The sequence below is a fragment of the Coregonus lavaretus genome (assembly GCF_964263955.1).
Source record: "Coregonus lavaretus genome assembly, chromosome: 33".
Taxonomy (NCBI): Eukaryota; Metazoa; Chordata; class Actinopteri; order Salmoniformes; family Salmonidae; genus Coregonus; species Coregonus lavaretus.
The window spans coordinates 23,501,810-23,526,784 of NC_140020.1; the positions used below are offsets into that span (position 1 = coordinate 23,501,810).

General features: G+C 44.2%; 1 protein-coding gene across 2 annotated transcripts in view; it reads left to right on the top strand.

The window, feature by feature from the left end:
* Positions 1-24,975, top strand: part of btbd7 (BTB (POZ) domain containing 7) — a 123,312-nt gene that overhangs the window by 44,901 nt on the left and 53,436 nt on the right. The window contains exons 2-3 of one of the 2 annotated variants that reach the window (XM_084151167.1): positions 14,476-14,700; positions 22,500-23,651. In XM_084151167.1, coding sequence (XP_084007293.1) covers positions 14,619-14,700; positions 22,500-23,651 — 1,234 coding nt within the window. In that variant the 5' untranslated portion in view covers positions 14,476-14,618. Of the gene's footprint in view, positions 1-14,475; positions 14,701-22,499; positions 23,652-24,975 lie in introns of those variants that run through there. The other variant, XM_084151168.1, reaches the window with a different exon arrangement.

A 24,975-nucleotide genomic window follows, 5' to 3' on the forward strand; every position in this document is an offset into this window, starting at 1 on the left:
TTTGTCATTTAATAGAAATTGCTCAAATCATGCTGCCCAATTCCCAGGGTGTTGAAAAAGAAAACGAGCAAGAAAGGGAAATTATCAGTTTGGGGAAAGGATGGATGAAGTCTGCCAGCTGGGGAATGAGTCAGAGATCCTGAATCTGGCACCAGTTCCTGTCCAATCAATGGAAATGTAAAAGACTATTGTCCATTAAGCGTACTATATACTCTACCGGTCAAAAGTTTTAGAACACCTACTCATTCAAGGGTTTTTCTTTATTTTTTATTATTTTCTACATTGTAGAAGAATAGTGAAGACATCAAAACTATGAAATAACACATGGAATCATGTAGTAACCAAAAAAGTGTTAAACAAATCAAAATATATTTGAGATTTGAGATTCTTCAAATAGCCACCCTTTGCCTTAATGACAGCTTTGCACACTCTTGGCATTCTCTCAACCAGCTTCACCTGGAATGCTTTCCCAACAGTCTTGAAGTAGTTCCCACATATGCTGAGCACTTGTTGGCTGCTTTTCCTTCACTCTGCGGTCCGACTCATCCCAAACCATCTCAATTTGGTTGAGGTCGGGGGATTATGGAGGCCAGGTCATCTGACGCAGCACTTCATCACTCTCCTTCTTGGTAAAATAGCCCTTACACTGGCTGGAGGTCATTGTCCTGTTGAAAAACAAATGATAGTCCCACTAAGCCCAAACCAGATTGGATGGCGTATCGCTGCAGAATGCTGATGTAGCCATGCTGGTTAAGTGTGCCTTGAATTCTAAATAAATGACGACAGTGTCACCAGCAAAGGACCCCCACACCATAACACCACCTCCTCCATGCGTTATGGTGGGAAATACACATGCAGCGATCATCCGTTCACCCACACCGCGTCTCACAAAGACACGGCGGTTGGAACCAAAAATCTGTACTTTGGACTCCAGACCGAAGGACACATTTCCAAGCAAGTCTCTTCTTCTGATTTGTGTCCTTTAGTTGTGGTTTCTTTGCAGCAATTCAACCATGAAGGCCTGATTCACACAGTCTCCACTGAACAGTTGATGTTGATGTGTCCGTTACTTGAACTCTGTGAAGCATTTATTTGGGCTGCAGTTTCTGAGGCTGGTAACTCTAATGAACTTATACTCTGCAGCAGAGGTAACTCTGGGTCTTCCATTCCTGTGGCGGTCCTCATGAGAGCCAGTTTCATCATAGCACTTTATGGTTTTTGTGACTGCACTTAAAGAAGCGTTCAAAGGTCTTGAAATGTTCCGTATTGACTGGCCTTCATGTCTTAAAGTAATGATGGACTGTCGTTTCTCTGCTAATTTGAGCTGTTCTTGCCGTAATATGGACTTGGGTCTTTTACCAAATACCTTGTCACAACACAACTGATTGGCTCAAACGCGTTAAGAAGGAAATACATTCTACAAATTAACTTTTAAGAAGGCACACCTGTTAATTGAAATGCATTCCAGGTGACTACCTCATGAAGCTGGTTGAAGGAATGCCAAGAGTGTGCAAAACTGTCAAGGCAAAGGGTGGCTATTTGAAGAATCTCAAATATAAAATATATTTTGATTTGTTTAACACTTTTTTTGGTTACTACATCTTTCCATATGTGTTACTTCATAGTGTTGATGTCTTCACTATTATTCTACAGTGTAGAAAATGGTACAAATATTTCTCGGTCGACCCCCATCATTAGCTAATCCCTCTTATGGATCACAGTGTCTGTTTTGTCATGGGGGCGGCATATTTTTCACCGCGCTTTAAAAAATTGCTTTATGGAAGGGCATCACAAGAACCTTGTCTGGCTAATTTATCTTCCGTGAGCTTGACTCCCTCATACATAATCATCATCCTAGTGCTAATGTAGTGAAATCCTTATTGAGTTTGCTTATTGCTCCTGGCTGAAACTCAAACTAGGATCCAAATGTACAGTGCATTCGGAAAGTATTCAGACCCCTTGACCTTTTCCACATTTTGTTACGTTACAACCTTATTGTAAAATTGATTAAATCGTTTTTTCCTCATTCTACACACAATACCCCATAATGACAAAGCAAAAACAGGTTTTTAGATTATTTGCAAATTTATAAAAAATTTAAAACTGAAATATCACATTTACATAAGTATTCAGACCCTTTTACTCAGTACTTTGTTGAAGCAGCTTTGGCAGCGATTACAGCCTTGAGTATTCTTGGGTATGACGCTACAAGCTTGGCACACCTGTATTTGTGGAGTTTCTCCCATTCTTCTTTGCTGATCCTCTCAAGCTCTGTTAGGTTGCACAGCTTTTTTCAGTTCTCTCGATGTTAGCTCGGGTTCAAGTCCGGGCTCTGGCTGGGCCACTCAAGGACATTCAGAGGCTTGTCCCTTAGCCACTCCTGCGTTGTCTTGGCTGTGTTCTTAGGGTCGCTGTCCTGTTGGAAGGTGAACCTTCGCCCCAGTCTGAGATCCTGAGCACTCTGGAGCAGATTTTCGTCACGGATCTCTCTGTTCTTTGCTCTGTTCATCTTTCCCTCGATCCTGTCTAGTATCCCAGTCCCTGCCGCTTAAAAACATCCCCACGGCATGATGCTGCCACCACAATGCTTCACCGTAGGTTTGGTGCCAGGTTTCCTCCAGACGTGACGCTTGGCATTCAGGCCAAAGAGTTCAATCTTGGTTTCATCAGACTGTAGAATCTTGTTTCTCATGAGAGTCCTTTAGCTGCCTTTTGGCAAACTCCAAGCGGGCTGTCATGTACCTTTTACTGAGGAGTGGCTTCCATCTGGCCACTCTACCATAAAGGCCTGATTGGTGGAGTGCTGCAGAGATGGTTGTCCTTCTGGAAGGTTCTCCAATCTCCACAGAGGAACTCTGGAGCTCTGTGAGAGTGACCATCGGGTTCTTGGTCACCTCCCTGACCAAGGCCCTTCTCCCCCGATTGCTCGGTTTGGCTGGGTGGTCAGCTCTAGAAGTCTTGGTGGTTCCAAACTTCTTTCATTTAAGAATGATGGAGGCCACTGTGTTCTTGGGGACCTTCAATGCTGCAGAAATATTTTGGCACCCTTCCCCAGATCTGTGTCTCGACACGATCCTTCGACCTCATGGCTTGTTTTTTGCTCTGACATGCAGTGTCAACTGTGGGACCTTATACAGACAGGTGTGCCTTTCCAAATCATGTCCAATCAATTGAATTTACCACAGGTGGACTCCAGTCAAGTTGTAGAAACATTTCAAGGATGATCAATGGAAACCGTATACACTGAGCTCAATTTCGAGTCTCATAGCAAAGGGTCTGAATACTTATGTAAATAAGGTATTTCTGTTTTTCATGTGTTTTAAATTTGCAAAGATGAATAAAATCCGGTTTTCGCTTTGTCATTATGGGGTATTGTGTGAGGGGATTTTTTTTTGTAATCAATTTTAGAATAAGGCTGTAACGTAACAAAATGTGGAAAGAGTCTAAATGGACACTTAGAACTTTTCTTGGCCTCCTTGCCTATTCAGTTTGCCACTCTTCTGTTCCTCCCCATGCTGGTCAAATGGCTTCTCATAGGATCTCTGTCCTTTGCTGTTGGGCTATCATGCGGCTATTTTTAGGACTAGTGGCATGCGTGACCGCTGTTACTCACTAACAGGGAGTTTATCCGACATCAAAGTCCCTATGAAGAGCACATAGTGAGTTTTAATTTTGGAGAGTGCTTAGCTTGCTCAAGGGCCTTAAAATGGCAGAAGTAAGATAGATGCTTGGTTTCAGGAAGGGGCTACCATAAACAGGATGTAGTTTGTCCGCCTAACCATTTAAAACAACGGTATTTGGAGGCATCTGCCAAGTGTCTCATCCTTGACTGCTTGCAAGTGTCTAATGGCTGATAGGGTGCATTAATTACTCTGAGAGAAAGGCTGTGAGCTAGGTCTTCATCCCCTCCGAATTGGGGAAGTGGGGCCTTTGAAAGCCATTCCTTTTTTCTAGATAGAGGTAAAATGGTATTGGCATGTTTTAGTGTTCCCTGCAGTAAATTTACATTTACATTTTAGTCATTTAGCAGACGCTCTTATCCAGAGTGCATACATTATTTTTTTATTTTTCATACTGGCCCCCTGTGGGAATCGAACCCACAACCCTGGTGTTGCAAACGCCATGCTCTACCAACTGAGCTACCTGCCGGCCATTCCCTCCCCTACCCTGGACGACGCTGTGCCAATTGTGCGCAGCCCCATGGGTCTCCCGGTCGCGGCCGACTGACAAAGCCTGGATTCGAACCAGGATCTCTAGTGGCACAGCTAGCACTGCAATGCAGTAATCAAGGGACTTCAAGCCAGCTGTCCTTTGAGGCTAAATGGGGTCCTGGTTTGTGACGGTTTCAGCAGGCATTTAGGGGAACCACTCCCCTCTCCTGGGGGACAGACACTTCTCTCCCCTTGCAGATATGAGCTGATACCAGTGAGATTCTGTCTCCTCTAGGAGATGAGCCTTTTGAGGGCTTGCAGCAGCAGTGCGTAGGCTAAGTTTAGCTATCACAACACTACATAGGCTAATGACTAGCCACGTGTGTTTTTAGAAAAGTGTGAGTAGGGATGTGACTATATTGGTAATTCTGCAACGTGAAATACTCAGATTTTGAATAGCTTATGTGTTGATTTAGTCAGTCCTCATTAGATTATTGACAACCGAGGAGAATCCAGTCAACAGTGCTGCTATTGTTGCATAGCTTGGCACGCTGTGCTTTGGTTCCGCCACAGTAACTGAAGAGGCCTTTCCTGTCGCCTTCTCATGAAAGGGGGGTTGGACAGTAAAAATGCCACAGACTGGAATGGAACTGCTATCTCTTCGCATGTTTTGTTTTATCACTCTTATCCTTCAGACCTCACGCGTAGCAAACAATGTCATCAAACAAGGGACCATCCATCGTCTCGTAATAAATCAATATAAATCACAGTTGTTATTACCACAGGAACGGCTGCTTTACCACCCTCCCTCGTCTCTGTTTACCTCAGGAATGTCAGTTATTTATCTGCTATTTGGTGCGTGCCTTCATTAAAATGATGAGTGTCTCTGGGGACATTAAAACAAAAGTGTCTGGATACTCCTCCTGTTTTTAGTTTTTTCCTCTGAGACTGATTTCCATCTCCATTCCCCCGCAGAAATGTTTTTGGTACAAGGCCAAAACTCCCCCGAAACATCCTGTTGTCTTGTGGCTGCGCTGACCTTTAAAGCCTAATTAGATGTTTTTTTGTTCAATTGTATTAGCTGAAGCTCAAATTCGTGAGGATGGTTGGGGGCGGGGTGTGTCAGTTAGAGCATTCCTTGAGCTCTCTCTGCGAAAGGGTAAGCGTGTCGGCAGAACAGCGTGAACTCTGAAATGTCAGCCCTCATCGTCCTCTCCTCTAAGCTGGATGGGTTCATGCACCCAGCGGTCAAGTAACCGGCTGGGGGGACGGAACAGGACGACAAAATGGCTGCCACACTTCATCCAGGTTGAGGCTGCACATTGGTAGTGGATGACACAATGTAGGCCTAAAGCACTTTGAGACCTGGTCAATAGTGCTAAATTGTTAATGAAGGGCCTGGACCACAAACTAGGGCAGAGAATACATTAGTACGTTTGGCCTCAGTCAGGATGTGCTGAGATCCCAGCCTCTGACTTTAAGTTCCTGGTGGATTAGTCACAGTGACTGTTGGTGCTGTTTGGACCAGACAGGATGGCCTTGACTGAGGAAATTGGCAACAGCCTGCTGGAAATGAAGAGGTCCATCTCACCAGGACCCCAAAAGCTGAGGCAAAGCAGTTGGGCCTATTTTATTGTAATAAACATTCCAGTAGAACATTGCTTTTGCTATAACAGTTTTTGACAGGTGGAGAGCAAAATGTCCCATATATTGCAGCATTTTGCTTAAAGACATTTTAGATGTTAGATATACAGAGACCAAGCCTGGGACGTTTCAGTGATGTGTGTGCGGTCGACACTGAGGGTATGTCTCTGGGAAACGAAACGCCATGAAACCTTTGTGCTTTAATGTCCCATGAGGTCACTGTCCGACACGTGCTGGTTAATGAGGAAACAAAGGCACCGGTGTGCATGAACTGGAAGATAAATCTTTTGCCACTTCAAGTTATTTTTTACCGTCTCCTCTGCATTCTGTATCCTTTCAGAGAAGAATTTAGATCAGGGTTCCCCCATGGAATTTGCATTGTTGGACATAAGACTGTAAAAACATCAGGAAATCAGCTCCAAGTGATTTTAATTTAAAAAATCTGTTCCAAAGTATTCCCACGCATAATAGAGAGACACGTGATCGTATACAAATGTAAGCAAGGCTTGAAATGATTGTTTTAGTCAAACATATCTGTTTGGGCTTCTTGCGGTCAATTTGCAGTCTACAAATTATTTGTAATTATACGTTTTACGTTTTTTGTCATTTAGCAGACGCTCTTATCCAGAGCGACTTACAGGAGCAATTAGGGTTAAGTGCCTTGCTCAAGGGCACATCGACAGATTTTTCACCTAGTCGGCTCGGGGATTAGAACCAGCGACCTTGCGGTTACTGGCACAACGCTCTTAACCACTAAACTACCTGCCGCCCGGGGTAGGTCTAATCCTGAATGCTGATTTGGTTAAAAACGCATTCCAGCCGGTGTCTATTCCACAAGTTACTACTGGCTAAATCTATGACGTTAAAATGCCTATTTACTCTGTTCCATCTGACTACGCAATCCACGGTCTCATCAGCCCAGCCAGGCAAGTTATAAACTTGATCTCCACTATAAAAAGCATCTAGACATTATCTCACATTTCTTTTAGACTTACAGTTAGTTTTCAACAGCGGAGATTTGTATAAACCTCGCTGTCTGTCTCTGACATTTGCAACATTGTTTCAATATTCAAATTCGATCTCCAGCTGTCCCATAGTAATGAACGTGTCGGGATGAGACAGACAGGCAGGCAGCTTTTCTCAGCCAGTCGAAATCATGAATCAGCATAATTGTTATGGATGTATACAAAACGATCAATAGAAAACAGGTAAAACGAAACGAAGTGTAGCTAGTTTGTCTTTACAGCGATTGTGTTAGCTGTGTTGTTGGCTAGCTCCTCTGAACAACAGTGTCCTGATGAGAGAGCACATTAGCTCATTGTTATTGATGTATCCAAATGTCACTAGAAAACAGCTTAAACAAACGCAAATGCTACTTTGCTGTTATTCTGGTTGCACTGTTTGACTTGACTGTAAGTTAGCCGTAGTTGGCTAGCTAGCAAGCAAGGGATAAGAACGTTGCCAGCCAAACACCGGCTTCTCGGGCATTATCACTTAATTATGTTCCTGCCCACAGTCCATCCTCTCAAGAAAAAATCGGCCCGCGGCTGAATCTAGTAGATGATGATGATGATAATAATAATAATAATATGCCATTTAGCAGACGCTTTAATCCAAAGCGACTTACAATCATGTGTGCATACATTTTTACGAATGGGTGGTCCCAGGGATCGAACCCACTACCCTGGCGTTACAAGCACCATGCTCTACCAATTGAGCTACAGAGGACCACCGATGATCCCTGATTTAGATCATGAGAGTATTCATGTATTTGAATACCAGAATAAAAAAAGCACTCAGAAATTACAATCTACTCATGTTTAGAGTCAGGCTGTATATTGTCTGTCTGAATAGACCATGGGGAGTGGTTGCGAAAGCGAAAAACAATCTATTATAATATGACAGTCAAAATTAATGGCATGTCTGGTAGTTCATATTTTACAGTGCATGGGACTCTCATTAGCTACTTGTCAGTGTGATAATGTTTTCTTTGCTCATGTTTGAGTTGACATTGACAGCCACGGTCCAAATATGCAGGAAGCCCTCTGACAACTGGCATTCTGGTTGTTTTTTAGCTGTTTTCTTTTTGCTTTGCTCCCTGAGCTAAGTGCGTACCCAGCATTGGGATGTCGAGGTTGGGGTCGACTCATTTAAATAGTCAATTCCACAAATGAGTTGGCTATTCAAGTCAAAGACCTTAACTAAGCGAATCAGTTTAGGGATGCACCATGTTGGGTGGAGCAGTGGCCTTGGGCCCCTGGTTCTGCCTTGGCCCGAAGTCCCCGGAGCCGCTCGGCGGGAGAGGCGCTGTAGGGTGGATCAGACAACCCGCAGCTGGCCTGGTGCAGCTTGGCTCTGTCCCCTCTCATTAGTCTCACATAATCCAGCCTGCCACGGCCTTCAGGAAGCAGCCACAGGCCAGGGTGCCCCGTCGCCCCCCTCCCCTTCCCTGCTTTCTGCCAATCCTGAGAAGTTGCTGAGGGCCTGGAAACAGAGGGCTCTTTATCCTTCCTGATTTTTGTTGAATGGACATTGCTTTTGCTCAGTGGTCTGGTAAAGTGTTGTCCCCTGAACACTTAACTTTCACTCCCACGTTGCCAGCTCTTGAAAGAAAAACTCTTACGCTGCTGCTATGCAAGCTCTCATTGTGCATGATTTGCAATTTGCCTATTGGTGGAAAACAACACACGCTGAGAATGTGTGCTTGTGCATGCCTGTTAGGATATGAGTGGGATAAAAGAGCAAGTACTCTTCTGAGTGGTAAAACACTGCTTTGACAGTCTTGCACTCTATGCTCTCCCTCCTATTAATGGCCTTGTTTACTGTCACTCGAGACAGCAAACTTCCTCCTCTTTATATCTTTAATGTCAGTGTGTGATTTGCTCTGTGTTGGGGAACATCTCGTATGTTTGCTCAGGCATGCAGTGGTCCCAATGCGTTAGTGGAGCTGACCTCCGAGCCAGATTAAATCTGATGTCCGGACACACCCACAGAGCCGGGCACACCCAGTGAGCCCTGATGGCAGATCCTCCTCTCTCGGGTTTGAATGCAGTCAGAGACAGCACTGCAGTACCATACAAAAGCAAGGCTGACATCAGGTCTGTGCTCGTCCTGCAACATGAGAGCTATAAGAATGCATGTGTGCCTCTAAAACTCTCTGCCGCTTGCAGGGGCTCCATGCTCGCATTTGTCCATCCGCACAACCTAAAGGCACACTCAGAATGGTGCAGTTCCACAGAAAAGCCTCCAGAATGTCAAGTTCTGGGAGAAGTTCACAGCCTGCATGGCCTCCTCCTTCAGAGATTGCGAGCTGTAGCCACCTGACTAAAAAAGGCAAACGGGTCCATCGTGGAGCTGTGATTCTGAGATGAATTTGAGGTAACCCTTTATTTTACCGGAGTGGCTGTGGATCCGACTTTTTCGGTATCATTAGTCTGCTTCACTAAAAGATCTGTAGCTTTCCGATGCGTCTGCACATGTGCAGATCTCGTTATGCTTATGTGTATATTCTCTACTTTACGCGCAGAGAACAGGCTACTCAGGTGAATGTTCATGGTGCTCGTTTAATAAAGTTAGATGAAAGCTGGATGACATAATGATCACAGAATTCTACATAACAGAACAAATGTTATCAAATCAAATTTTGTCACGTTCTGAATACAACACTGAAATGCTTACTTACAAGCCCTTAACCAACAATGCAGTTTTTAAAAAAAAGCAAGAAATAAAAAGCTAAGTAGACTAAACTAAAAATAGTAACACAATAAAATAATAACGAAATTATTGAGACCACTTTTTCCACATTTTGTTACGTTAAAGCCTTATTCTAAAATGGATTAAATAAACAATTAATAATCTACACACAATACCCATTAATGACAAAGAAATACCTTATTTACGTAAGTATTCAGACCCTTTGCTATGAAAACCAAGCCATGAGGTCGAAGGAATTGTCCGTAAAGCACAGAGACAGGATTGTGTCGAGGCACATATCTTGGGAAGGGTACCAAAACAATTCTGCAGCATTGAAGGTCCCCAAGAACACAGTGGCCTCCATCATTCTTAAATGGAAGAAGTTTGGAACCACCAAGACCCTTCTTAGAGCTGGCCACCCGGCCAAACTGAGCAATCAGGGGAGAAGGGCCTTGGTCAGGGAGGTGACCAAAAACCCAATGATCACGCTGACAGAGCTCCAGAGTTCTTCTGTGGAGATGGGAGAGCCTTCCAGAAGGACAACCATCTCTGCAGCACTCCACCAATCAGGCCAGACGGAAGCCACTCCTCAGTAAAAGGCACATGACAGCGTCACGTCTGGAGGAAACCTGGCACCATCCATACGGTGAAGCATGGTGGTGGCAGCATCATGCTGTGGGGGTGTTTTTCAGTGGCAGGGACTGGGAGACTAGTCAGGATCGAGGGAAAGATGAACGGAGCAAAGTAAAGATAAATCCTTGATGAAAACCTGCTCCGACGCGCTCAGGACCTCAGACTGGGGCCTAGGTTCACCTTCCAACAGGACAAGCACACAGCCGAGACAACGCAGCAGTGGCTTCAGGACAAGTCTCTGAATGTCCTTGAGTGGCCCTGCCAGAGCCCGGACTTGAACCCGATCGAAGATCTCTGGAGAGCCCTGAAAATAACTGTGCAGCGGCGCTCCCCATCCAACCTGACAGAGCTTGAGAGGATCTGCAGAGATGAATGGGAGAAACTCCAAATACAGGTATGCCAAGCTTGTAGCGTGATAACCAAGAAGACTCAAGGCTGTAATGGCTGCCAAAGGTGCTTCAACATAGTACTGAGTAAAGGGTCTGAATACTTACGTAAATGTAATATTTTAACAATAAAAAATAATCCTAAAAAATCTAAACCTGTTTTTGCTTTGTCATTATGCAGTTTTGTGTGTAGATTGATGAGGTAAAAAACAATTTAATCAATTTTAGAATAAGGCTGTTACCGGTTAGTCGGAGTAACTGATGTAATATGTACATGTAGGTAGGGGTAAAGTGACTATGCATAGATAATAAACAGAGTAGCAGCAGTGTATGTGTGTGTGGCGTCAATATGTGTGTGTGTGTGTTGGAGTGTCAGTGTAGTATGTGTGGGTGTGGTTAGAGTCCAGCTAGTGTACATCGAGCCTGTGCAAGAGTCAGTGCAAAAAAATGAATAAAATAAGGGGTCAATGCAAATAGTCCGGGTAGCCATTTGATTAACTGTTGAGCAGTCTTATGGCTTGGGGGTAGAAGCTGTTAAGGAGCCCTTTGGTCCTAGACCCAAGTGATGTTCTGGGCCGTACGCACTACCCTCTGTAGCGCCTTGCAGTGTTTGGACCATGATAGTTTTTAGTGATGTTGGACACCAAGGAACCTGAAGCTCTCAACCCCAGATGGTATTGGAGTCGTGCGTGGCCACGCAGTCGTGGGTGAACAGGGAGTACAGGAGGGGACTAAGCACGCACGCGCCTAAAGGGGCCCCTGTGTTGAGGGTCAGCGTGGCAGATGTGTTATTGCCTACCCTCACCACCCGGGGGCGGCCCATTGCAGCATAGTATAATGTTACTGTGGCCAAAACTCAACAGCGCGCCCCACTAGGCAAAATACACAGGTAGGGTATGCTACAGTTTTAACACCATCAGCTCTAAAGTTCGTTCACTCCATCATTCAAAACAACACTGTAGGCTACTTCTAAACAACACTATAACTCAAGAAGGATTGAGATCAAATGGTTAGCCTACTATGCAGAATGATGGTAAAACTTGAAGAATTATAATGCCCTATTGAATGGGTTGGTGTTTTACGGTAACATTATACTATGCTATTATATTCGGTTCTGTTATGTAGAATACTGTGATCATTATGTGATCTTGCAGAAACGGATTAAGTTTGATCTAACTTAATTAAATGAGCACCATTCGTAGCCTACTCTCTGCACGTAAAGTACAGAATATACACATGTGCAGAATGTGATCCGCACGTGCAAAGCTTCGGGAACCTCCAGATATTTGAGTGCAGTGGACTAAACATCCCGAAAAAAGTTGCATCCTCTACCTTATTTTACAGCCCGGTATTTACTAGAGTAGTTACTGAAAAATTACTTTCTTTGCTCTGAGTCAAACCATGGATTGTGTACCCAACGGTGAGGACCATAGGGGATGGAGAAGGTCTATTTATGTTGGAGCGCCAATAGGTAACGGGGAACTTGTCTCACATGCCCTCAACATGCTGTCGTGGAAGATATTTTTCTCTTGCTTCTTAAAAAACAAAAAATTACACACATTGGAAAGGTTCATCAACCAAATACAGTCCTCTGGCCAGGGGTTCAGTCCTTGCCTCGAGAGATTTAATCAAAGTTGTGCCCATTTTGTAAATGTTCCTCAGCCATCAAGAAGTGAGGAGAAAGAATGTTCCTGTTTTTCGTCCTTAGCAAAGAGCAAGGAAAATTAGGCTGCTCTCTGTGAATTTGGGTAAAACTGGCGGCCCTGCGACTTGTTTGTTGAACCAGTAATTGGGACGATTCTATGTTCATGATTGTGAGAGTGAGGGAGGGGGGGAAAGGGAGGTTGTCATTCCGAACTTGATCCGTAATGTTGTATTACTTTTTGTGCGATTCTAGCTGTTTTCCCTATCCAGCTGTTCCATTATCTGTGTAGCCTGCTTTTACAGGTAACTGCCAAAATAAAGGAAACACCAACATTAAGTGTCATAATAGGGCGCTGAGCCGCCAGAACCGTTTCAATGCGCCTTGGCGTAGATTCTACAAGTGTCTGGAATATTCTTTGTATCCCTCATTTAGTCAAGTGTTTCCTTTATTTTGGCTGTTACTTGTATAATTGAGGTATCGCGGATAAAGTTCAGAATGACACAATTTCAAAACTTCTCCTTTAATAATGTTGTGTCTTGGGCTTCTGCTTGCCAATTATTTTGAGGAAGTATGGAACGTATGGATTTGTTGTGTTCTTATTGAAACTGAGAGCCCCTGCGAAATTGGCCTTCCCCCTTATGCCATAGGGGGCAAAGCAGTATGTCAGCCACTCAGCGAACAATGCAAGCATTCTCAGCATCAATATGATAAGGCGTCAAGTCAAGTGGGACAGTCACAGAGCTAAAATGAGGTAGGCATCAAGAAAGCACTGGACTGAGAATAGCACTATATTTGTAGCTACCCTTCTCGTTTCCTCATTCCTGCTGTGACCCCTCAACTACAGCCACTTTGCTCCCTTTCTTCCTCATTTTCTGAATCATGGTTGTCTTGTTTGAGGCAACATTTTCTATTGTGTCCCTTTTGCCAGTCAATATGGTCATCCCAACAGCAGGACAAGGGCTCTTGATGCTCATAGCCAATGGAATGTTCTGCCTCCCACCCTCATTGCATCACTTACATAACCTTTTATCTCTGTCAGCTTCTGTTTTGGCGCACCACGCCAGTCAGTGAACTAGCCTATTAATTTATTCCTTCTCTACTTATGTCACTCAAATTGATACAGTCCTTGTCCCAGCCAGAATTTCTCTCAGCAAATTGTGCAATCTCGGTCTTTCGTATGCAGTCATTATTTTATATTCTTGTGAAAGTTTTACAGTAGTAGCAACTTGCTTCAAAACCACGCTGTCAAATATGGAGAGTTCATTCTCTAGAAAGTTGCCTACTTATGTAAAATCCAACCCAATGACTACTGATGACTTAATGACAAGGGTTCTCTCAGAATATTTCTACTGTTAGTCAGAAAATAATAATAGATACTGCCTCTATTTAATTTGATACCTAGGCTAATCGTAATGCTTATTATTGAATAGGTGGTTCTAAAAGGGCATTCAAACTCTCAGTAGTTAGGCTATTAGATGAATGTGGAAGAAAAGTGGATAACATAGGGTATGTGACTGAAATCCCTAATTCCTTTACTTTAGGAATCGATTTGCGGAAAAGTAGCCTTAGCATAATGCTTTAGGAATTAGCCCTTTCTATTACGTGGCATTGTACCTACCTTGTAGAGAGGCTTGTTCTGACTGTCAACAGTAGGGTTTTGAAAACCATGCCTCCTTGGATTGAAAAAAAGTATTAGGCTTATAAAGAATTATTTAAAATGCATTCCAGACACAAGCCACGTATCAGTCAAAACATACATGAAGGGTACCCTTGCATGTTGTCTGAGCCATGAAATTGGACCCCTTACTATCTTTGTTTTGTGTTTTCCATCTACTTCCGTTCCTGCTCGGTGATGACAAAGTGCGGTGCTAACCCAAGTGGTGGTAACCCAAGAACGATTAACTTCTGGGTGAAAGAGCGGGAGAGGGGAGTAGCCTATGCCAGCGTTGCAGAGTGGTCCACCCGCCATATGCTTAGAAGTTTTATCAATGCCCTCTGGTTGAAATTTCAGGATGTAGCAATAGCCTCTTTGGTTTTATATTGCAATACTTACCCCTCTGAATGGCTTTAACTCTTAGGCTACTTGCCAAGCAAACAGCAGCAGAAAAGTTGGTATTTGGTTTGGAATTCTGGGGACTGACGAGCTCTAGTCACTCTAGTGAGTGTTTTCCAGTATTTCCATGAAAATGAAAAATATTGAGGTGGAAGTTGGAAATTAATCTGAGCAAATTTGTACAGATTACAGCTCCTGTGTTTGATATAGATTTTTGGACAATGTGACAGCCCTAACTAACAAACGTTCCCTCTTTGCTGTGTCTCTCAGGGATGGCTGGTAAAGCTAGACTCCCTGAGGTCCTGGCTCTGAGTCTGTCCAGGCCCTGAGTGGAGGCACTTTTGCTCAGGCAGAATGAGACAGCAAGGGTGGCCCCAGCGGTCCATGTGAAGAGGAAGTGGAAGAAGGAGAGGATGGGTGTCAATGCCTCCAGCTATCCCCATTCGTGCTCACCCCGATTTGGGGGCAACTCACAGAGCCAGCAGACGTTTATAGGTGAGTGCTTCTATTGTATTTATCTCTTATACCCTCATGCTGGAGTCAAGGAATCCTATGCAACCCACTTCGTAAAAAGATGTGTAAACTGAATGTGAAAATGTAGCCTATTGGCTTTAAAACAACTATGGTCACCGAATATTCACAGCAGAACAAAAATAATGCTTTACGATAGGCGACTAAATGGGATACTAATGTATTGTTGCCTACTTTTGTAACATAGAAAAAAACGTTGTGTAGTGTTTTCTAGTTTGTTTGGCACTCTCGGTAAAACAATCAAAGATCAACAATCTTTCGGTTGAGAGAAGTCTACTAAAAGGCAAAGCCAAGATTTTGAGCTTTCTCATAATCTCGTTTTCTGAAGCGCTCCTATTAAAACCCCTTAGAGTCGATTTCCTCGGGCCCACTTAATTCTAATTAGAATAATAAATTAAAAAACATAAATCCGTCTATAAGCTAGACATACAGTGGGGGGAAAAAGTATTTAGTCAGCCACCAATTGTGCAAGTTCTCCCACTTAAAAAGATGAGAGAGGCCTGTAATTTTCATCATAGGTACACGTTAACTATGACAGACAAAATGAGAAAAAAGAAATCCAGAAAATCACATTGTAGGATTTTTAATGAATTTATTTGCAAATTATGGTGGAAAATAAGTATTTGGTCAATAACAAAAGTTTCTCAATACTTTGTTATATACCCTTTGTTGGCAATGACACAGGTCAAATGTTTTCTGTAAGTCTTCACAAGGTTTTCACACACTGTTGCTGGTATTTTGGCCCATTCCTCCATGCAGATGTCCTCTAGAGCAGTGATGTTTTGGGGCTGTCGCTGGGCAACACAGACTTTCAACTCCCTCCAAAGATTTTCTATGGGGTTGAGATCTGGAGACTGGCTAGGCCACTCCAGGACCTTGAAATGCTTCTTACGAAGCCACTCCTTCGTTGCCCGGGCGGTGTGTTTGGGATCATTGTCATGCTGAAAGACCCAGCCACGTTTCATCTTCAATGCCCTTGCTGATGGAAGGAGGTTTTCACTCAAAATCTCACGATACATGGCCCCATTCATTCTTTCCTTTACACGGATCAGTCGTCCTGGTCCCTTTGCAGAAAAACAGCCCCAAAGCATGATGTTTCCACCCCCATGCTTCACAGTAGGTATGGTGTTCTTTGGATGCAACTCAGCATTCTTTGTCCTCCAAACACGACGAGTTGAGTTTTTACCAAAAAGTTATATTTTGGTTTCATCTGACCATATGACATTCTCCCAATCCTCTTTTGGATCATCCAAATGCACTCTATGCACTCTAGCAAACTTCAGACGGGCCTGGACATGTACTGGCTTAAGCAGGGGGACATGTCTGACACTGCAGGATTTGAGTCCCTGGCGGCGTAGTGTGTTACTGATGGTAGGCTTTGTTACTTTGGTCCCAGCTCTCTGCAGGTCATTCACTAGGTCCCCCCGTGTGGTTCTGGGATTTTTGCTCACCGTTCTTGTGATCATTTTGACACCACGGGGTGAGATCTTGCGTGGAGCCCCAGATCGAGGGAGATTATCAGTGGTCTTGTATGTCTTCCATTTCCTAATAATTGCTCCCACAGTTGATTTCTTCAAACCAAGCTGCTTACCTATTGCAGATTCAGTCTTCCCAGCCTGGTGCAGGTCTACAATTTTGTTTCTTGTGTCCTTTGACAGCTCTTTGGTCTTGGCCATAGTGGAGTTTGGAGTGTGACTGTTTGAGGTTGTGGACAGGTGTCTTTTATACTGATAACAAGTTCAAACAGGTGCCATTAATACAGGTAACGAGTGGAGGACAGAGGAGCCTCTTAAAGAAGAAGTTACAGGTCTGTGAGAGCCAGAAATCTTGCTTGTTTGTAGGTGACCAAATACTTATTTTCCACCATCATTTGCAAATAAATTCATTAAAAATCCTACAATGTGATTTTCTGGATTTTTTTTCTCTCAATTTGTCTGTCATAGTTGACGTGTACCTATGATGAAAATTACAGGCCTCATCTTTTTAAGTGGGAGAACTTGCACAATTGGTGGCTGACTAAGTACTTTTTTTCCCCACTGTATCTATATTTTTTTACTGAATGTGTCTCAATCCACCGCATCCGCCGATATCGCCCTTCCGCATCTGCGGTGGTAGAGCTAAAGCGGACATCCCGGAAATCAGTCTTCTCACGAAATCATCTGTAGCGCCCGAATGGTTTGGCCTACAAAATATTATGTCAGAAAGATGAGACTCAAACGAACACGTTGGTGTTCTCCGTTTTACGCTACAACCCCATCAAGCGTCACAGGACTCGTCTGAAGTCGGTACTGCAGATATGTCAATTTCTGTCTGTAGCGTCTGAACAGTTTGGGCTACACACTAAAGGCGTCCGCATGCTTCCCGGCCGAAACAGCTTGGAAGAGTTTGTGCATATATTCTGAAGACATTTTGTAACGTTTTTGTCTGTTTTTGGACTTTTTTCTTGAGTTAAGCCGAAGTCAGTAGCCGAAGTCTACACCCCTTCGTCTGTGATTGGTCAACCGTAGGGATTCTTCAATAAAGTATTTGTTGTCATTCAGCAATAGACAACTCGTTTTCATTCACATTTTTTCATTGAGAAATACTGCACCAAATTATTTTATATTTTTTTTAGGGGGTAGATCAGCTTTAATAATGCACCAACATCTTTCATTTTTATTATGTCTATTCTACAATTCAAGGTGACACAATTACTGTACATCTCCTCAACATATGCTAACTGGTAGAGTGCCTAGGCTACAACAAAGTAAGATCAACTCGAACTGCAATGATTAGATTGTAACTATATATATATACACACATCCATACATACATATACAGTGGGGAGAACAAGTATTTGATACACTGCCGATTTTGCAGGTTTTCCTACTTACAAAGCATGTAGAGGTCTGTAATTTTTATCATAGGTACACTTCAACTGTGAGAGACGGAATCTAAAACATAAATCCAGAAAATCACATTGTATGATTTTAAAGTAATTAATTTGCATTTTATTGCATGACATAAGTATTTGATCACCTACCAACCAGTAAGGATTCCGGCTCTCACAGACCTGTTAGTTTTTCTTTAAGAATCCCTCCTGTTCTCCACTCATTACCTGTATTAACTGCACCTGTTTGAACTCGCTACCTGTATAAAAGACACCTGTCCACACACTCAATCAAACAGACTCCAACCTCTCCACAATGGCCAAGACCAGAGAGCTGTGTAAGGACATCAGGGATAAAATTGTAGACCTGCACAAGGCTGGGATGGGGTACAGGACAATAGGCAAGCAGCTTGGTGAGAAGGTAACAACTGTTGGCGCAATTATTAGAAAATGGAAGAAGTTCAAGATGACGGTCAATCACCCTCGGTCTGGGGCTCCATGCACGATCTCACCTCGTGGGGCATCAATGATCATGAGGAAGGTGAGGGATCAGCCCAGAACTACACGGCAGGACCTGGTCAATGACCTGAAGAGAGCTGGGACCACAGTCTCAAAGAAAACCATTAGTAACACACTACGCCGTCATGGATTAAAATCCTGCAGCGCACGCAAGGTCCCCCTGCTCAAGCCAGCGCATGTCCAGGCCCATCTGAAGTTTGCCAATGACCATCTGGATGATCCAGAGGAGGAATGGGAGAAGGTCATGTGGTCTGATGAGACAAAAACATAGCTTTTTGGTCTAAACTCCACTCTCCATTTTTGGAGGAAGAAGAAGGATGACTACAACCCCAAGAACACCATCCCAACCGTGAAGCATGGAGGTGGAAACATCATTTTTTGGGGATGCTTTTCTGCAAAGGGGACAGGACGACTGCACCGTATTGAGGGGAGGATGGATGGGGCCATGTATCGCGAGATCTTGGCCAACAACCTCCTGTCCTCAGTAAGAGCATTGAAGGTGGGTCATGGCTGGGTCTTCCAGCATGACAACGACCCGAAACACACAGCCAGGGCAACTAAGGAGTGGCTCCGTAAGAAGCATCTCAAGGTCCTGGAGTGGCCTAGCCAGTCTCCAGACCTGAACCCAATAGAAAATCTTTGGAGGGAGCCGAAAGTCCGTATTGCCCAGCAACAGCCCCGAAACCTGAAGGATCTGGAGAAGGTCTGTATGGAGGAGTGGGCCAAAATCCCTGCTGCAGTGTGTGCAAACCTGGTCAAGACCTACAGGAAACGTATGATCTCTGTAATTGCAAACAAAGGTTTCTGTACCAAATATTAAGTTCTGCTTTTCTGATGTATCAAATACTTATGTCATGCAATAATATGCAAATCAATTACTTAAAAATCATGCAATGTGATTTTCTGGATTTTTGTTTTAGATTCCGTCTCTCACAGTTGAAGTGTACCTATGATAAAAATTACAGACCTCTACATGTTTTGTAAGTTGGAAAACCTGCAAAATCGGCAGTGTATCAAATACTTGTTCTCCCCACTGTGTGTGTGTGTGTGTGTGTGTGTGTGTGTGTGTATACAGTGGGGAAAAAAAGTATTTAGGCAGCCACCAATTGTGCAAGTTCTCCCACTTAAAAAGATGAGAGAGGCCTGTAATTTTCATCATAGGTACACGTCAACTATGACAGACAAATTGAGATTTTTTCTCTCCAGAAAATCACATTGTAGGATTTTTAATGAATTTATTTGCAAATTATGGTGGAAAATAAGTATTTGGTCACCTACAAACAAGCAAGATTTCTGGCTCTCACAGACCTGTAACTTCTTCTTTAAGAGGCTCCTCTGTCCTCCACTCGTTACCTGTATTAATGGCACCTGTTTGAACTTGTTATCAGTATAAAAGACACCTGTCCACAACCTCAAACAGTCACACTCCAAACTCCACTATGGCCAAGACCAAAGAGCTGTCAAAGGACACCAGAAACAAAATTGTAGACCTGCATCAGGCTGGGAAGACTGAATCTGCAATAGGTAAGCAGCTTGGTTTGAAGAAATCAACTGTGGGAGCAATTATTAGGAAATGGAAGACATACAAGACCACTGATAATCTCCCTCGATCTGGGGCTCCATACAAGATCTCACCCCGTGGGGTCAAAATGATCACAAGAACGGTGAGCAAAAATCCCAGAAACACACGGGGGGACCTAGTGAATGACCTGCAGAGAGCTGGGACCAAAGTAACAAAGCCTACCATCAGTAACACACTACGCCGCCAGGGACTCAAATCATGCAGTGCCAGATGTGTCTCCCTGCTTAAGCCAGTACATGTCCAGGCCCGTCTGAAGTTTGCTAGAGTGCATTTGGATGATCCAGAAGAGGATTGGGAGAATGTGATATGGTCAGATTACTTTTTGGTAAAAACTCAACTCGTCGTGTTTGGAGGACAAAGAATGTTGAGTTGCATCCAAAGAACACCATACCTACTGTGAAGCATGGGAGTGGAAACATCATGCTTTGGGGCTGTTTTTCTGCAAAGGGACCAGGACGACTGATCCGTGTAAAGAAAAGAATGAATGGGGCCATGCATCGTGAGATTTTGAGTGAAAACCTCCTTCCATCAGCAAGGGCATTGAAGATGAAACGTGGCTGGGTCTTTCAGCATGACAATGATCCCAAACACACCGCCCGGGCAACGAAGGAGTGGCTTCGTAAGAAGCATTTCAAGGTCCTGGAGTGGCCTAGCCAGTCTCCAGATCTCAACCCCATAGAAAATCTTTGGAGGGAGTTGAAAGTCCGTGTTGCCCAGCGACAGCCCCAAAACATCACTGCTCTAGAGGAGATCTGCATGGAGGAATGGGCCAAAATACCAGCAACAGTGTGTGAAAACCTTGTGAAGACTTACAGAAAACGTTTGACCTGTGTCATTGCCAACAAAGGGTATATAACAAAGTATTGAGAAACTTCTGTTATTGACCAAATACTTATTTTCCACCATAATTTGCAAATAAATTCATAAAAAATCCTACAATGTGATTTTCTGGATTTTTTTTTCTCGTTTTGTCTGTCATAGTTGACGTGTACCTATGATGAAAATTACAGGCCTCTCTCATCTTTTTAAGTGGGAGAACTTGCACAATTGGTGGCTGACTAAATACTTTTTTCCCCACTGTATATATATATATACACACACACACAATACTAGTCAAACGTTTGGACACATCTACTTATTCCAGGGTTTTTCCTTATTTTTACTATTTTCTACATTGTAGAATAATAGTGAAGACATCAAAACTATGAAATAACACATATAGAATCATGTAGTAACAAAAACGAATTCAGAGTCTTCAAATAACCACCCTTTGCCTTGATGACAGCTTTGCACACTCTTGGCATTCTCTCAACTAGCTTCTCCTGGAATGCTTTTCCAACAGTCTTGAAGGAGTTGCCACATATGCTGAGCACTTGTTGGCTGCTTTTCTTTCACTCTGCGGTCCGACTCATCCCAAACCATCTCAATTGGGTTGAGGTCGGGGGATTGTGGAGGCCAGGTCATCTGATGCAGCACTCCATCACTCTCCTTCTTGGTCAAATAGCCCTTACACAGCCTGGAGGTGTTGGGTCATTGTCCTGTTGAAAGACAAATGATAGTCCCACTAAGCCCAAACCAGATTGGATGGCGTATCGCTGCAAAATGCTGTGGTAGCCATGCTGGTTAAGTGTGCTTTGAATTCTAAATAAATCACAGACCGTGTCACCAGCAAAGCACCCCACAACACCTCCTCCTTCATGCTTTACGGTGGGAACTACACATGCGCAGATCATCCGTTCACCCACACCGCGTCTCACAAAGCCACGGCGGTTGGAACCAAAAATCCCCAATTTGGACTCCAGTCCAAAGGACACATTTCCACTGGTCTAATGTCCATTGCTCATGTTTCTTGGCCCAAGCAGGTCTCTTCTTCTTATTGGTGTCCTTTAGTAGTGGTTTCTTTGCATTAATTCGACCATGAATGCCTGATTCACACAGTCCCCTCTGAACAGTTGATGTTGAGATGTGTCTGTTACTTGAACTCTGTAAAGCATTTATTTTTGTCTGCAATTTCTGAGGCTGGTTACTTTAATGAACTTATCCTCTGCAGCAGAGGTAACTCTGGGTCTTCCTTTCCTGTGGCGGTCCTCATGAGAGCCAGTTTCATCATAGCGCATGATTTGTTTTTGAGACTGCACTTGAAGATACTTTCAAAGTTCTTGAAATGTTCCGTATTGACTGACCTTCATGTCTTAAAGTAATGATTGACTGTTGTTTCTCTTTGCTTATTTGAGCTGTTCTTGCCATAATATGGACTTGGTCTTTTACGAAATAGGGCTATCTTCTGTTTACCCCCCTACCTTGTCACAACACAACTGATTGGCTGAAAGGTATTAAGAAGGAAAGAAATTCCACAAATTAACTTCTAAGAAGGCACAACTTAATTGAAATGCATTCCAGGTGACTACCTCATGAAGCTGGTTGAGAGAATGCCAAGATTGTGCAAAGCTGTCATCAAGGCAAAGGGTGGCTATTTGAAGAATCTCAAATGTAAAATATATTTTGATTTGTTTAACATTTTTTGGTTACTACATGATTCCATATGTGTTATTTCATAGTTTTGATGTCTTCACTATTATTCTACAATGTAAAAAATAGTGAAAATAAAGAAAATCCCTTGAATGAGTGTGTCCAAACTTTTGACTGGTAGTGTATGCCCTAAAACCAGCTATATATAACATTAATTATTAGTTGGCTCATCTTGAGTTTATTATTTATTATCATTAAATCTAATTTGTAAACCACTGCTCTGTTGCTCACCCACTGATTCTGTAAGTTACTGTCTCCCTTCAGGGACATCCTCCTATGGCTCCCAGGGCTCTGGAGGAGAGGGGAAGCTCTACAGCCTGGAGTCCGGCCCCGAGAAGCCCCAGGACAAAAAGAAGAAGAGCTCGGGCCTAGCCACGCTCAGGAGGAGATTCATCAAGCGCCGCAAGTCCAGCCGCTCGGCCGACCACGTGCGGCAGATGCGCGAGCTCCTCTCAGGTTGGGACGTGCGTGATGCCAACGCCCTGGTTGAGGAGTACGAGGGTACAGCAGCTCTCAAGGAGCTGAACCTGCAGGCGGGACTGGCGCGAGCCGAGGCCCGGAGCCTGCAGCGCGACCTGGCCGCGCTCTACCAGCACAAGTACTGCACGGACGTGGACCTGATCTTCCAGGATGCCTGCTTCCCCGCGCACCGCGCCGTGCTGGCTGCCCGTTGCCCCTTCTTCAAGACGCTTCTGTCGTCGTCGCCGGGCTACGGCGCTGAGGTGCTCCTGGACGTGGGCACGGCAGGCATGGACGCGCCCATGTTCTCGGCATTGCTGCACTACCTGTACACAGGCGAGCTGGGCCCAGAGGTGGATGCGCGGCTGCGGAACATGGACGTGCTGGTGCGCCTGAGCGAGGAGTTTGGCACACCTAGCTCACTGGAGGAGGACATGCGTGGCCTTTACGAGCACATGTGCTTCTACGACTCACTGCTCAGCTTCTCATCTGACTCGGAGCTGGCGGAGGTCTTCAGCGCCGGGCCAGCTGCTAGGGTAGTGGCTGGGGGAGGAGGAGTAGGAGGGGTAGGAGGAGGACCGGTCATCCAAGGACCCGCAGACGAAGAGCTGCGCGCCCACAAGGCTGTCCTCTCGGCCCGCTCTCCTTTCTTCCGGAACCTCCTGCAGCGGCGCATCCGCACCGGCGAGGAGATCACGGAGCGCGCTCTGCAGACTCCCACACGCATCATCCTGGACGAGTCCATCATCCCCAAGAAATATGCCTGTGTCATCTTGCACTGCATGTACACGGACGCCGTGGAGCTAGCACTTGTGCTGAGGGGAAGCCCCTCGGCTGGGAGCCTGGGGGAGGTGCAGGCCCTGGTGGCCGGAGGCAGGGGGCTTGCCAGTCGTGCTGAGGAGGCAATGGAGCTCTACCACATTGCCCTTTTCCTGGAGTTCAGCATGCTGGCCCAAGGTGAGTCTCGGAGCCCTGATTTGCTCCCCTATGTTTCCTGTTCGCTCGCCTACACCCGAGGCTTTTGTTTACCTAATGAATTCACAAGCTGTTTGGGGGGCTGGGTTCTGGGGAAGGAGCGGCTGTTGTAGCACTCCATGCAGTGATTAATGTAGCAAAGGATTTCCCTGTAGCTCTTAAGTCATATGTTAGCACTTTCCTTCCATTGTCATGGCTCCTTTTGTAACCAGTTGAGATCCAACTCTTCTTTATGGAGGAGAAGTACAGAGTTTCATCATGTCTCGAAGTTGCAATCTCAGTGGACGTTGATGTTGCCTATGTTTTTTGATGGCCTCAATGGTCAGACAAATTGTACATGCATGATGGGCCTCCTAAAAGAGTTTGGGTTTCAATCCATCGTGATGTTGCTTTGTGTTTACGACCCCCTTGGAAATAAATCAAGGGAAAGACTGACACACATACACCTTTTGGGCATTTGAAGTAAACACTTAGGCTAAGCGTTGCGAAAAGCATATCTTTGGAGTTGAGAGATGTGCCTTAGGAGAATTGATTAGTCAGGGAGGAGCATTTTAGTTATGTGAACCTTGCCAACATGAATGATGCTTTATCCATAGTGCAGGTTTGATTTAACTCGTTTCACTTTATCGATGGATTTTTATTTTTGTTGTTTATTTAGGGAATCCACCAAGACCAGCACAGACTTGCTGTCACTGACATTTTGAGGTAGACAATGAAATGACAGTTTCCCTAGAAAGCAAAAAAAAAAGTGTTGCGTTAAGGTCACAGTGCAATCACTGCCTATCGCCATGTAAGGATTCAGTTTCCCTGTGTCTGCCAATCTTTCCAGCCTCGCCGTCAGCATTGATAGGTAATGGATATCGATCTGACTGTGCCCTGTAAGCTTTGCTGATGTGTTCTCCTCTAGCTTTTGGTTTTCAATTCGAAACATCCCATTCTGCTAGTGACAGCAAGTCTAGGCAAAGCAATCATTTGTCATTGCATGAATTTAACGATTACTTCTGTTTTTCCACTTTCTCAATGGAAAGTTTTAATGTCTCATAGTACACATAGTTGTGTTTAAGGTAGATGGATGACAGGGCAGAATTATGGGTGCAAAACAAGACGTCTCGAGGGTTGTGGTATTTGGAATTTGTCCCTCCACAAAATAGTTATTTACATTTGAGTAATTTAGCAGATGCTATTATCCAGAGCGACTTACAGTTAGTGCATTCACCTTAAAGCTAGAATCCTTAGTTGCTACATCCATTTTTAGACTTATAAATTAATTATATATAGGCTGCCCATTAATTTTTGAAGAATATAA